This window comes from Antechinus flavipes, chromosome 1 (genome assembly GCF_016432865.1).
Source record: "Antechinus flavipes isolate AdamAnt ecotype Samford, QLD, Australia chromosome 1, AdamAnt_v2, whole genome shotgun sequence".
NCBI lineage: Eukaryota > Metazoa > Chordata > Mammalia > Dasyuromorphia > Dasyuridae > Antechinus > Antechinus flavipes.
Genome location: NC_067398.1, coordinates 25479350 through 25494159, shown reverse-complemented (window position 1 = coordinate 25494159; position 14810 = coordinate 25479350). Strand labels below are relative to the sequence as shown.

Genomic DNA, 14810 nt, shown 5'->3' with positions numbered 1-14810 from the left:
AGCCTTCTGTATATCTACTCTGTAATACACATTGGAGAAGGATGCAAAGGTCCTTTCTTTTGATTCTTGGTCACCTTTTTTTTTCTTTTTTTTTTAAATTATAGTTTTTTATTGACAGTACATATGCATGGGTAATTTTTGACAACATTATCCTTTGCACTCACTTCTGTTCCGATTTTTCCCCTCCCTCCCTCCACCCCCTCCCCTAGATGGCAAGCAGTCCTATATATGTTAAATATGTTGCAGTATATCCTAGATACAATATATGTGTGCAGAACTGAACAGTTCTCTTGTTGCACAGGGAGAATTGGATTCAGAAGGTATAAATAATCCGGGAAGAAAAACAAAATTACAAACAGTTTACACTCATTTCCCAGTGTTCTTTCTTTGGGTGTAGCTGCTTCTGTCCATCATTGATCAATTGGAACTGTATTAGATCTTCTCCTTATCAAAGAAATCCACTTCCATCAGAATACATCCTCAAACAGTATTGTTGTTGAAGTGTATAATGATCTCCTGGTTCTGCTCATTTCACTTAGCATCAGTTCATGTAAGTCTCGCCAGTCCTCTCTGTATGCATCCTGCTGGTCATTTTTTACAGAACAATAATATTCCATAACATTCATATACCATGATTTACCCAGCCATTCTCCAATTGATGGGCATCCATTCATTTTCCAGCTTCTAGCCATTACAAACAGGGCTGCCACAAACATTTTGGCACATACAGGTCCCTTTCCCTTATTTAATATCTCTTTGGGGTATAAGCCCAGTAGTGTCTTGGTTACCTTTTAAGAAATTGGTCATTCCTAGCACAAGGTACAAATTAGAGTCACCATGTAGTACACAGTAAATAGAATTGACTTTGAAGCCAGGAAGGCTGGGATTTGAGCCCTGCTTGTGATACACACTGGTTCTGTGACCCAAATGAGACATTTGGCCTAATTTGTGAATATAAGTTATAAAGAAGGTGCTGACCTCCATGGGGTAGAGATGTTTTCTCATCTGGGAGTTCTCAATACCAGTCAAATTACTTCTCCATTCCTTATTCCTATTGTAAAGCTACCTGGGAATTGGGTGGAGGGAAAAGAAGCGAAATAAATAATAACAATATCAAGTTCTTTTTTTTTTTTTAATTCACATGCTGCTTGGCACAAAAAGTACTTAATAAATGCTTGTCAATTGATTAAATAATGATTTGAGGGATCAGCATATTTCAGTGCACTGGATGTGGCAGGAAATTGGAGACTAAAATCATTTAGAGTTTCAGAGCCTCAGTCACTTCTCATGTAAAGTTGTGACACTAATAGCACTTATCTCACAGGGTTGTTATGAGGTTCAAATGAGATGATAAACTATATCATAAACCTTGTAAAATGCTCTATGAAGATGAAGTTGAGGCAGCCAGGTGACTCAAGTGCACCGATTCATCTTCCTGACTTCAAATCTAGCCTCAGACACTTACTAGCTGTGTGACCCTGTGCAACTCACTTAACCCTGTTTGCCTCAGTTTTCTCATCTATAAAATGAGCTGGAGAGGGAAGTGGCAAACCACTACATAGTCTTTGCCAAGAAAAAAAATCTAAACGGGGTCACAAAGAGTCGGACACTGAAATAGCAACAATAAAATATGGGTTTTTGCTATTATTCACAGGAAACTAGCATTTATTTTCATCAGAATTTATTTCAATCCCAGGAGATCGTGTAAAATAACAATTAAGGTACATTGGTGGCTTAGAGGGTGGGAATCCATTCATCACCCTACCCTCTTAAAGTAATTATTATTGTTAATTGGCTCACTCAATCCAAACTGAGTTAACAAAGCTAGTAAATTTTCCTTCATGAAACATTTGGTCATGTCCTAAAGAATTTGTTTAAAAGGGAGGAGACTATTTCAGAAGCTGAAATTCTGAGTGTTTGAATAGACAGGAAGGATTGGGATCTTACAGCACTAAGCCAGAAATCAAGGGTAAGAGAATATAAGACTGAGCTATAGCAGAAAAAGAAAATGTGGAGGAGAATCTTGAACTCATTTTGAGAAGACCCAAGTTCTTGAGAAAAAGTTTACTCTTTACCAAATTACTTTCCAGGTATGGGTCTATTCATGTATGCTAAAATATAATACTCAAACCTTTCTAGAAACTTGAATTTTGGTCTCATCTACAAAGAGGACACAAACTCTACCCAACTATTAGGAATTCTCCTAAGTGGGGGCTCAGAGCCATTCTGTTTGGATTTCCAATTTGTTTTTCTCTCATATAAATTACCTAAGATTTCAAGGAACCAAATGGACCTTAGGGGCCATAATATTATCTATAGGCTTAAAATAATCATTGTAGATAAATGTAAGTCTTGAGAGCAGAAGCTTTTTTTTGTCTTGATATACACAGCACAGTAATTTGGTTTATCGTTTTTACTGTATTTCTGATTCCATCATAGGGACTTTCCTTTACCAAACAGATCAAGATTTTCTCTTCAAGTTGTCAGTGTTGGAATTTTCCAAGCGTATCATAAATTTCTTTTTTTCCCATTCTGATTTCGATTTCTCTATCTTCCCTTACTGGTATTCCCTTATTAGCTATTTCCAATGCAATATTAAATAATATTAGTGAGAGCGGGCCTCTCTTCTTTCATACCTGATCTTACTGGAAAGGTGTCTCACTTGTCCCCATTACAAATAATACATGTTAATGGTTTTAGGTAAATGTTTTTTTATCAATTAAAAAATATCTATTCATACCTATACTTTCAAGTGTTTTTTTTTAATAGAAATGAATGTTTTACTTTATCAAAAACTATTTTATTTCTTAAAGTCAATGTAACAAATAGAGATCGAGTGACCTGTCCAGGTTCATTCAGTCAGTGTTTCAGAGCCAAGACTTGAAGTTAGGTCTTTGGGATTCTGTGACCAGCTCTGTATTCACTATAACATGTGAACTCTCATGGATGTAAAAGATTTCAACTTGATTTCAACTAAATTGAGCTGAATTTTACATTATTCCAGAATCACAGAACTGGTCATCTGATCCAACTGATTCCTGGACAAGAATACCCAGGACACCTTTACCAGTGATAATGCAGCTTTTGTTTCAAGATTTCTATAAGGGACATCCATTCCTTTGGGAGGTTATCCATCTCACTATGGTTGTCAAGTCTTTTCTTGCTCCCAGCCTACATTTTCCTCTCTGTAAATCATGTGTACTTGCTCAAATATGAAGGCAAAAAGACTTGTTGTCTCAGAGTATTAGATTATAAAAGAAGTCCTATCCTATGGTCTTGTGATAGAGAGAGCCAATTGCATTCAGAGAGAGGACTATAGGGATTGGACTGAGTGTGGAGTGTGGGTCACAACATAGTATTTTCAGTATTTCCACTTTATCAAAAAAGTAAAACATTCATTTCTACTAAAAAAAATACTTGAAAATATAGATGTGAATGGATTTTTTAATTGATAAAAAACATTTGTTGTTGTTCATGTGCATTTTATTTTCTTTCTGATTTTTTCCCCCTTTTGATCTGATTTTCCTTGTGCAGAATAATTGTGGAAATATGTGTAGAAGATATGCACATGTTTAACATAGATTGGATTACTTGCCATCTGGGGGAGGGGATGGAGGAAAGGAAGGGAAAAAAAAATTGGAACACAAGGTTTTGCAAGGGTGAATGTTGAAAATTATCTATGCATATGTTTTGAAAATAAAAAGCTTTAAGAAAACAAAAGAAAAAATAAAAGAAGTCCTAAAATGTCTGCCATGATAGAATTTTAAAAGAAAAAGGAGTCCTAGCACTCTCTTAGTGCAACAGCTTCATTTTATGAATAAAGACATGATAAGTTGAATGGTCAAATGATTTGCTGAAGGTCACAGAGATAATAAAATAGGAGCTATTCTTATTTTCTCTATTCTCCATACCATGCAAACTCTCATGGACATAAAAAGATCCAATAAAAACTTGATTTCAATTAAGGAACCCAGGTCCTTTTTTTGTTTTTTTTTTTGCTCTAAAATCAGTTGGTATTTTTTTTTTAAACTGTAGCATGTAGTCATCAGCCTTGGAAGTAACTAGTGATACAGGTTTCCTTCAGTTCTTTAAAGTTGAGTCATTGAAATGCCGTCTGCACATTTTTCTCTTGTTTGTATTGGCTATCAAAATTCATAAGATAGTCTTTCCTTCTGGCTAATATCTACTAAAAATATTTAAATGAACTAATACAAACAGTGGCTAGCGAGGGCATTACGATACTGCTTTCTTTTCCTTTCTTTTCATCTGTTTTCAAAAGCAATTTTTTTCTTCCTCAAAAATCTTCTGACTCAGAAAGCTCACACATGTAGAAGCCCAAAGCAGCTGGGGGTCATGTTTTGCTGGGATATTTTGCTTCAGAATCTTTAGTATTTGAGTTCTAAAGTGTCCCTTCTTTTTCCTTTTAACTCACCAAGTTTTGAGAGACATTGGAGCTGAATATATTTTTCAACATCTCCCTTTTTGAAAGAGCCAATCTGACGGATCATTTTGGTGCCAAATAAAATTTAAATCAATCAGGCAGTCAACAAGCTTTTATTCCACTTTTAGTTTTATTCAACTTTTAGTCAACTTAAGAGACTAGAACTGTTTTAAGGAGGAAACCAAGATGGTTTTATTTTCATTTTTAGAGCCTATCCAATGCGAAGCTAGGATTTCATTGTCCATTAAGGGAAGTATGGAATTTGTGACTAGGGAGGTCATAGGGCTTAGTTTTGGTCATGGCAGATCTGGAGTGGTGTATTTGGTTCTGGGAACCTCATCGAGGAAAGAACATTATTTAGTCTTGTAAAGCAACCAGAGGATGCTAACCAATATGGTGAAGGACCTTAAATTCATAACATAACAATAATCTTGGTTGAAGGAACTAGGATTGCTTAGCTTAGAAAAGCAAAGATATGATGACTTTCTTCAACTCACTCAATCTACTTGGCCCAAGAGCACAATGGGTTGTAGTTGCAGTGACAAGTTTAGATTTGATGAAAAGGAAAATACTCTTTTTATCATAGCTTAATTAGCAATTCAGAGCCTGAATCATGGGTTTCCTTAGGAGATGGAAGTTCTCCTTCAATGGAAAACTGTATACAATACCTAGGAAGGCCATTTGTTGGGGATTTTGTTTAAAAAAAATTACAGATGGGGCTCCCTGGTCTCTGAGGACCCTTTATTGACCACTGAACTTGTGTGATTTTGAGTGCAGTTTCTCTTACCTTGCTCCATTTTTTTTTTTGTCTGTTCCACAGATTCTGGAGAACAAGAAGAGCACAATCCCCATAGTTCAAGAGAGACAACCTTGCCACCTGTGAATAATAGCATCACCACTGTTCCCATCACGGAACCATCTCAGAAGCTCCCTCAATACCTACCTCTTTGTGCAGAGGAAAACTTAGGTCCTCTACCTGAAAACTGGGAGATGGCCTATACCGAAAATGGAGAAGTCTATTTTATAGAGTAAAGTATACTCCTGTTTCTCCTCTCTCTGTGTGTGTATGTCTTCTGAGGCTGCAGATAGAAGCTAAGTCTGAACTAACCAATTGGCTGCCGAGTCTATAGTGTGTGGAAGGATCACATAGAAATTTCTGTCTATAAGAGGTTTTTCGGGAAGTCTTGCAGTTCACCCAAAGAATGAACAGGGCATTCATTCTGATCTTTTCATTAAGTCTGAAGAGACTGAGAGAATGAGGTTAATCGTTTCCTGAGAGAAAGAAGGCCTGGAGCGGAAAACTGGTGACTAAGCACTTCTGGCATCAGGAAGCCCTTTGTGGGAAACTTAGTTTAGCCCTTGGAGTAGTAGCACCTGTAGCCTCCAGGGCAAAAGTCCATCATCTCCCCCTTTACCCTTAAAAAGCAGAGGGAGAGGAATGTTAATACTGTCCTTTTTCTTCATCCACTGGAAGCAGGGTAGTACATTGGAAAGAGCATTGACTCAAGGCAGTTCGAATCCTTCCCTACCCCAACAATACTTGTGTGATTTTGAGCATATCGCTTCATCTCAATAAGCCTCAGTTTACCCATCTGTAAAATAGGAGAGTTAAACCAGATAGCTTCTGAGTTTGTTTACAGGTCCAGATCTAAAATCCTATAATAAAATGCTTCATCCAGACTTGGATAGGAATGGCATCTTTTGTTTTGTCATTTTTTTTCCAGTCCTGTCCAACTTTTTATGATTCCATTTGGAGTTTTTTGACAAAGATGCTTGAAAAGATACTGGAGTGGTTTACCATTTTCTTCTCATTTTACATATGAGCAACTGAGGCAAACAGACTTTGTTGACCTGCCTAGGATTATAGAGCTTATAAGTGTCTGAGGCCAGATTTGAACTCAGGAGTGCGAATTAAGGCCAGACTTTCTCTCCACTGTACTACCTAGCTGCCCTGTAGGAGGGATGAGTTTTGTACTATTCATCACCGTCCCCTACAACTCTTTACGATTTCAAGAGAAAGCAGAGTTGCTGTTCTGTTATTGGGGATGTTTCCAGACCAAGAATTGGCTGCACTAATGAATTCATGGGACTAGATTTTAAATAAAAAGTGCCCAATGAATGAAGAAGAAAGACCCATTCATTCAAGACTTGAGCATTACTTGTTAGCTTGGTGTCTATATGTTGTCTCTGTCTCTGAATCTTTCTCTCTGTCATGTGTGAATGTGTGTGTGTGTGTGTGTGTGTGTGTGTGTGTGCGTGTGAGAGAGAGAGAGAGAGAGAGAGAGAGAGAGAGAGAGAGTGAGTGTGTGTGTGTAAATGAGGTTGCTACAAGGTCTTTTTGAGCTCTCAGACATCAGCAAATCCTAACTTTAAATGTTGGTTGTCTCCTATAATGGAGACACTGGGGTCCTCACTGACTGTTAATCTTGAAGTCTGGGGATCTTGGGCCTCTTATGCTGGTTTAGCTGCGAACAGAGTTAATTTTCTTAACTTGTTTGAGCCTCTGGTACTTCTTTATAAGTTATAAATGGATTGTGTCTTTTATTAGATATGCATCAGCCCCTGATGAAATCACAGGGCCCTCGACTCACTGCTTCCTCTCCCCCAGGTGCATAAGCTCTGTGCAGAAAGGGTGAATTAAATGGAATGACATTCAAAGGGGGGAAAAATCAATGTTTATACAAACTAGGAGCAGTGGTATGATAGCATTCATAATGTTGAAAGCTTCTGGGTAAAATGTTTGATCAAAGTTACTTAGGGAGGTTGAAAAGAGAAGAATATTTTGGTTACGAATACTTTACTGCTTGAAGTTGAGGGAGCTAATGCCGAATTAGTGACCTTAGTACATTGAAATTAGCAATCATAATCATAATCATAAGCAGAAGAAACTTTTGGTTTGTGTCAGTGACATTGGAAAACTTCATGTGTTGTAGAGAAATGTATAAAGCAGTTGATTGCTGTTGCTGCTAACTTGTAGAAGATACCATCTTTATTAGACATTACAGTATTTGAAGTATGCTATTTCATTCTAAATTAAATTTCTGAGTCATAAGAATTTTTTTTTTAGTTTTGTTTCATGGTGCTCTTCATCCTGAAACATCAATTACTATCCTAGTACCTTAGTTTGGGTCCAGAATATGTTTTTGATGAATCTGAGTGCAAAGAATCTCCTCCATCTGCTTCCCTCCCTTTCTTCTTTCCTTCCTTCCTTCCTTTCTTCCTTTCCTTCCTTCCTTCCTTCCTACCTACCATTTTTTGCAAAGATTAATTACATAAGATGTCAGAAAAACCATGAGAAAATGTTCATTGATTGATGGAAATATAGAAAGCATTCTGGTTTTGGTGTCTGAAGACTTAGGTTCAAATCCTGATTGTTCCATTGAGTTTCTATCTATAACCCCTTCAGATTTCAGATTTCTCAAACATAAAATGGGGGGTGGGAGAGGGAAGGGATAGATAAGGTGATCTAGAGGGCACAGATTCTTAACCTTAGAACCACAGATAGATTTCAGGATTGGGATGTTAGAAAAGTTGAGAGTATGAACTTTCATCTTTTTCCCATCATCCAGTTGCAACTTAGCATTTTCTTCAATTATTGAACAAAAAGCATCTTTCTGAGAAGGGCTTTACCAGACTGCCAAATGAGGCTGTGACACAAAAGGAGGGAAGAACAGCTCTCCTGTCCTCTCTATATCCAAGGACAGATGACAGCTTGGGTGGAACAGTAGATAGAGAGGGGGCTGGAATCAGGTAGGCCCAAGTTTAAATCTGACACTTAGCAGCTTCGGGATGCTGAGCAAATCTCTTGACTTTTATTTGCCTCTGTTTCCTTATTTGTAAAAAGTGGATAAGGATGTCCCCTACTTCCCAGGGTAGTTGTGAAGATAAAATAGAATATATGTGAAGTCCCTTATAAGTCTTAAAGTAGCCTGCAAGTGCCATTATTATTATTATCCTCAAATCTGAAACTGTTCTCAATATGATACTCATGTTGATCTTAAAAAAAAAAAAATCAAAGCTCAGACTTTGCTCTTAAAACTCTTTGAGGACCATTTTTATCACCCTTGCCCTAGTGCCTAACATAATATTCTCTGTATATAGGAAATATTTTAATGAGCATTTGTTGAATTAAATTGAATTGATCCAATCGGCCATTCTCTTACATACTGACACACACTTATAGCTTGCTATTTACTATAGGGGATGTGACTTAGGCTGAATGGACCATAGTTTTCTTATCGATAAAATAAAACAATGGAACTCCATGCTTCCGGAGGTCCCTCTGCCCAAAGCTAGGATCTGTGTGGTTTCATAATAATCACATTTATACAGCATTTTAAAGTTGATAAAGCACTTTTTTTTTCCTTTGAGATAAGTAGTATAAGTATTACTATGCCCATTTTATGGATAAAAATGTAAGGCTTAGAAAAGGAACTTGCCTATGGTGACTAAACTGGGATTGAAACTGTTATCTCTGCACTGCAAAGAGTTCTTTTTCAACCATACCAGACTTCATCTGCACTGCTAATGTAATCCAAGCTGGCAAGCAAGAAAACACAAAGACTTCTTATGTTCCCAACATAACCAATATGTTTCTGAGAGATTTTTCTAATGCATTTGAACCTTGACTGAATCAAGACCCTGTGAAAATCATCCAGTTGGACTGAACCCCTCAGAAAGCAATTGGCCAAGAGGGTTTAAATTCTCCAAACTTTTTTAGCTGAGCTCCTTTTATTACGGTAATTTTGTATTGCCTGCAATGTTTCTAAAGTACAATCTACAATTCGGAGATTAATGAAAGACATTAGGGGCTTTGAAGTACAAGAATGAATTAAAGTGCTTTCATTCAATCTTCTAGAGAATTGCTATGCAGTATAATGAGGGAAATACCAGGCCTTTCATTCAAACTCCCACCTTCTGGTTTTAAGTCAAAAGGTCCTAACACACACACACACACACACACACAGACAGTGTGCAAATAGTAAAGGCTTCCACTTATCTTAGTTAAAAGAAATCTCATCCTAATGATTCTGCAAAGATGAAATTGAAATTCAAACTGAACCCATGGGTGAGTTAGAGCTGGGAAGAAATGGTAATAATAATTTTTCCTTTGGATAGGATGCTGTCCTCTAAGTGAGGAAACCCTAGGACAATTCCTATCTCCTACATATATTGACTGAATGATCCTGAGCAAGTCACAGAACCCGAGCAAATTTCTATGTCCAGCAGAGAAGATCCTACATAGTGGAGGAAACTCCCTTCCCCTGAGCAATAAAATCCTGTAGAAAAGGTGGACAGTATAAATCTTGTTCATGTGGTTTTCATAATATATTTTCTCTTTTGATCTTCACAAACTTTTTTTGAGTTAATACCTACTTCCCAATGTTGAAGAGGCCCAGGGGAGATAATATATAGGAAAGCATGTATTCGGCATCTAGTAAATATCAGCATATAGTCAAATGATGTGAAATCTTCCCATTTTTATCTGATCAACAACTAAGGTTGCCTTTTAATTGTCTTTTAATTCTACTGCATGTCCCAAGTAAGTGATGGGGTCTAGAATCACTTATCTGGTGCAGTGGATAGAGCATAGGGCCTGGAATCAAGAAGATCTGAATTCATTTCTGACTTCAGTAACTTCTTAACTGTGTGACCTTGGGCGAGTAAGTCATTTCCATAAAATTAGAATTGTAATAATAGAAATTACCTTCCAAATTGTTGTGATGATCAAAGGAGATATCTGTAAAACAGTTTTGTAAAACATAGAGCACTATATAAATGCAAGCTATATTATTATTATTATTGTTACTACTACAATTATCACCACTATTATAACTGTTTACTACTACTACTACTACTACTACTGCTACTGCTGCTGCTGCTAATGCCTGCTGCTATTATTACTACTGCTACTATTACTACTGCTACTGCTACTACTATTGTTCCTACTGGTACTGCTACTACTGTTCCTTTTACCATTACTATTATTTCTATTAGTATTACTGCTGCTGCTGTTCCTCCTTCTCCTACTGCTACTGTTGCTATTATTATGTTGTAACTCTAAACCCAAATCCAATTACTACTACTGTTAGTACTAACACTGCTACTACTGTTGCAACTACTGCTACTATTATTGTTCCTACTGCTACTGCTACTACTGCTCCTTTTACTATTACTGTTACTTCTATTCGTACTACTGCTGCTGCTCCTCCTCTTCCTGTTGCTGCTGCTGCTGCTGCTCCTCCTTCTCCTCCTCCTGCTACTGCTACTACTGTTGCTATTATTATGTTGTAACTCTAAACCCAAATCCACTTACTACTACTGTTAGTACTAACACTGCTACTACTGTTGCAACTACTGCTACTACTATTGTTCCTATTGCTACTGCTACTTTTACTATTACTGTTACTTTTATTAGTACCCCTCCTCTTCCTCCTCCTCCTCCTTTTCTTCTCCTCCTTCTCTTTTTCTCCTCCTCCTCTCCTCCTCCTCCTCCTCCTACTGCTACTGCTACTATTCCTGCTGCTATTCTTCCTCCTCTTGCTGCTGCTGCTATTGCAATGAAGGCTATATATGATTATAATTGGAATACCAGGATTCACATATGTCTTCTGCTCTGTAATACTTCTTTGACCTCATTTTCTCCATCTGTAAAATGAGGAGAGATGATTATAGCAATAAGTAATAATAAATAGCTAATTTTTTTAGTATTTTGTTTGTAAAAGTAATTTACAAATATTATCTTATTTGATCCTGATAATAGCCTTAGGATGTAGGTGCTGTTCTTATGAACAAATTTACAAATGAAGAAATTGAGACAGAGAGAAGTTAAGTGATTGACCCAATGTGACAAAGCTAATATCTCAAGCTGATTTGAATGTAAATGTTCCTGACTCCAAGTATCACCCTCTCTCTACTACCCCTTCTCATAACTTCTGATAGTCCTGGTTCTGAGCCTGTGATTCCAGTAACATAGAACTTGTGTAGCTGAAAACTCGGAAGAATGGGGTAGACAGGACCTGACCATGTTCATGCACCTTTTAAGTTGTTCTTTTAGTCTTTGAGATTATCCTGCAAAGAACAGTTGTCTTTTCACACTATTCCCTTTTAAGGGGAAAAAAAAAGTCCATGATATCAATATCCATGCTGATCTTAAATAACCTGCTATAGGTTCCTACTATATTCTTTTTCTTTCCTTTATTAAAACCTTTTTTTTTTAAATTTTTCAAAACATATACATGGGCAGTTGTTCAACATTAGCCCTTGAAAAACCTTGTGCTCCAATTTTCCTCCCCTTCTCCCACCCCCTCCCCCAGATGGCAAATAGTTCAATATTCCTACTATATTCTTAATGCTGATTTTTAAAAAAAAATTAGACAAATGATTCCATCCTCTCCAATGAGAAATTCCTCTTACCTATGTACATATATAGTTTTCCTTCAACTTAAAGTCTTAGAATGTCCCTGGGACAGTGAGAGGTAAAGTGACTGACCTAGAGTCATACAGTGAGCATATGACACAGTAGATTCTTGGCCGCCATTTTATCCAAGTCAGTCCCTTTTCTTTAAAGATCCACTATCTCCTTCAGATGGAACTTTTCCTTGTGAGTGTTTGAGAGAGCATTAAGGCAGCAAATACCATAAGTAGCTCTTCTTCCTTCCTCCTCACCCCAGCAAGGTAGGAAGGAATTAAGTCTCCCCTTCTTCACTTCCCTCTCTGCTAGGGTTGCTGGTGTGATTTGGGGGTTTTAGATTCAATATATTACATTTTTTTAAACTTGATTTGAATCTGAACCCATCTTTTTAAGGAACACTGTATCTGGCACTTTGGATTGAGCCATGCAGACTGTCTTTCTTTGTCTCTGCTACTTAGAACATGAACTCTTTGAAGGTTTGTGTTTTTGCCTCTCAGTACATCCCCATTTCTTAGAGTAGTGCCTAGAATGTTAGCTCTTAATAAAGTCATGTTGAATTGTTGATTGATTGTTATAGAAAATGAAAGCAGAAAAGGTTAGATTTTTTTTTTTTTTGCAAATTTGACATCAGTTTATTAACAAGGTCCCCTTCTCCCTCTCTGCTTTTCAGCCACAACACAAAAACAACATCTTGGCTAGACCCTCGGTGCCTGACCAAACAACAGAAGCCTCTGGAAGAATGTGAAGATGATGGTAAGGGGTGTGAAGGGAACATTATGTTCAACCTTAATGGCTGAGGTTTGGAAAACATTTGTGAAAGAATGTTGCAGTATGTATGCATGTGTGTTATTAGCATAATTTCTTATAGAAAAAACATTATGAGCATCATGTGTAAGTATGTTCATAAGGAAAGTTTTTGCAGAATCATGATTTTTTAAAATATATGTACTGATTGATGAGTTCTAAAGCTGTAATACATCCATCTAATTGTATTTCACAAGCTTGACAATAATCTTCTTCATCCACTAGTTTTTGCTGTATGGATATTTAGACCAAATTTTCTTGAGTCCTTTTAGGCTTCATTCAGAATTCATACGTCCCATAGAGTAATCGAATTGAACAGCTTCTCTATACCCTTGATCTAGCACTATCATAACTCATGCTCATATCCAGGGACCAATAACTGTTTTGTCAGTGAGAGAAATCTCCTCTATGGTAACGTTCTCTGCCATCTTCTGACTTAAGTTAAAGGATTTGTCTAATATTTATTGACTTCCAAAGGATCTACATTTTAGTTTGTGTCAGAGCCAGGATTGAAATTCAAATTCTTCTAACTTTGACTAGTTTCCTATCAGGAAAACAGTTGAAAAGTACAGAATTTAGAGTTAGAAAAACTTAATACAAATGTCTATTCTATTGTTATCAAGTGACCTGTTTGGCCCCGAATTTCATCATCTATAAAATGAAAAGATAGAACTAGATGGTTCTCTAAGATTTTTTTTTTTTAGCTCCAAATCTATGATCCAAAGACTTGGGAAAATTTAGAATTCAGTTTCTCCAAAAAATCAGATTTTTCTCCCCCAACAGAATAACAAAATAAGCAAAGAAAGGCCTTAGCAAGTTTTGGTGTCTTTATGTCAACTGAGAGAACATCTCAGGTATGTGAGAAATACAATCTTTCAAGAAAGCACTTGAATTGTTTCCAATTAAAAGCAGAAAATGGCTTATTGGCTCAAGAAGCTCCCAATGAAAATGTGTGTTTAGAAATGTTATGGCTTGAGTTTCTCTGAAAGGAAATCCTTAGCAAGACAGAGTGGTCTGTTTGTTTTTGGCACACTGAAGTCTATTCTCCACATCACATTGTTCTCTTTTCAACACAAAGGAATTAAAAGGCTAATGTGTTGACTGGTGGTTACTCAGTGTCAGATTTGAGCTTACAGATCAGTGGAATAATTACCAAAAACACATTGCACTAAGGAATAATGGAACTTTCTGCAGTAATCTTATATCATTCTTGAGTTTTGGTGGGTATTACAAGGCAACATTGTGTTTGTGTACTATGTAAATTTATATGAGATGATTCCTGATATTACAAAGGTATATTTTCCCATCATCAACATATAGAAGTTCCAGGGTGAAAATTCCATTCATCAAAGCAAATTGGCCACTTATCCGTAATCTCCAACCTTATAGTGTTACAGTGAGAGAGAATACTAAATATGTATGAAGAGAAAGTAGGGTAATGAGAGGTAAACCCAACATTTATTAAGCACCTACTATGTTCTAGATACTATATTAAGTCCTGAGGATACAAAAAAAAAATTGGCACCAGTTCTCAAGAAGCTCCCAGTCTAATGGAAAGATAACATGCAAATGTATGTTCAGACACACTATGGACAGGTTAGACTAGAGGTAATCATAGTGGAGAGTATGCGTTATCATTAAGTGGGAAGAGACAAGGCTTCTCTTAGGAAGTAATTTGTTCCTATTTATAAACCTGTTCTTGCTCCAGATAGGACCTGGATCTGTATATTTCAGATTCCAAGGTGAGCCACTTATCCACTCTGACACATGATAGTCCCTCTTCTTGGTACTGCATAAAATAATCCAGCCATTGAACTCTTAGAAATTAAAAACTGAGGTAGACAAACAAGAATATGAAATGGAGTTCTGAGCAGAAGTTTCTTTTTTCCAAGATGTACAAACTCTGGGAAGCACACTTCAGAGGGTCACAGATTTGAGCTGGAAAAGACCCTTAAGATCACTTCATATGCTTCTTTCATTTTGTGGCTTTTGGATCCCAGGGCCAGAGGATTACATGATTTATCTAAGTTTACATGGGTAGTTGAGTCAGGATTTGAACCTGTATCTTTTGACTCCAAATTCTGCAATCTTTTCTTTTATCACATGATCTCAGCAACTTTTGGCTAGAATAAAAAGCCCAGTGAGTCAGTG

At 36.9% G+C, this 14810-nt stretch overlaps 1 protein-coding gene across 14 annotated transcripts in view; it reads left to right on the top strand.

The window, feature by feature from the left end:
* The window catches only part of MAGI1 (membrane associated guanylate kinase, WW and PDZ domain containing 1), a 702436-nt gene that overhangs the window by 575824 nt on the left and 111802 nt on the right, over positions 1–14810 (top strand). For all 14 annotated transcript variants that reach the window (XM_051980369.1, XM_051980312.1, XM_051980336.1 and 11 more), the window contains exons 5-6: positions 5262–5469; positions 12526–12608. In XM_051980369.1, coding sequence (XP_051836329.1) covers positions 5262–5469; positions 12526–12608 — 291 coding nt within the window. The remainder of the gene's footprint in view (positions 1–5261; positions 5470–12525; positions 12609–14810) is intronic.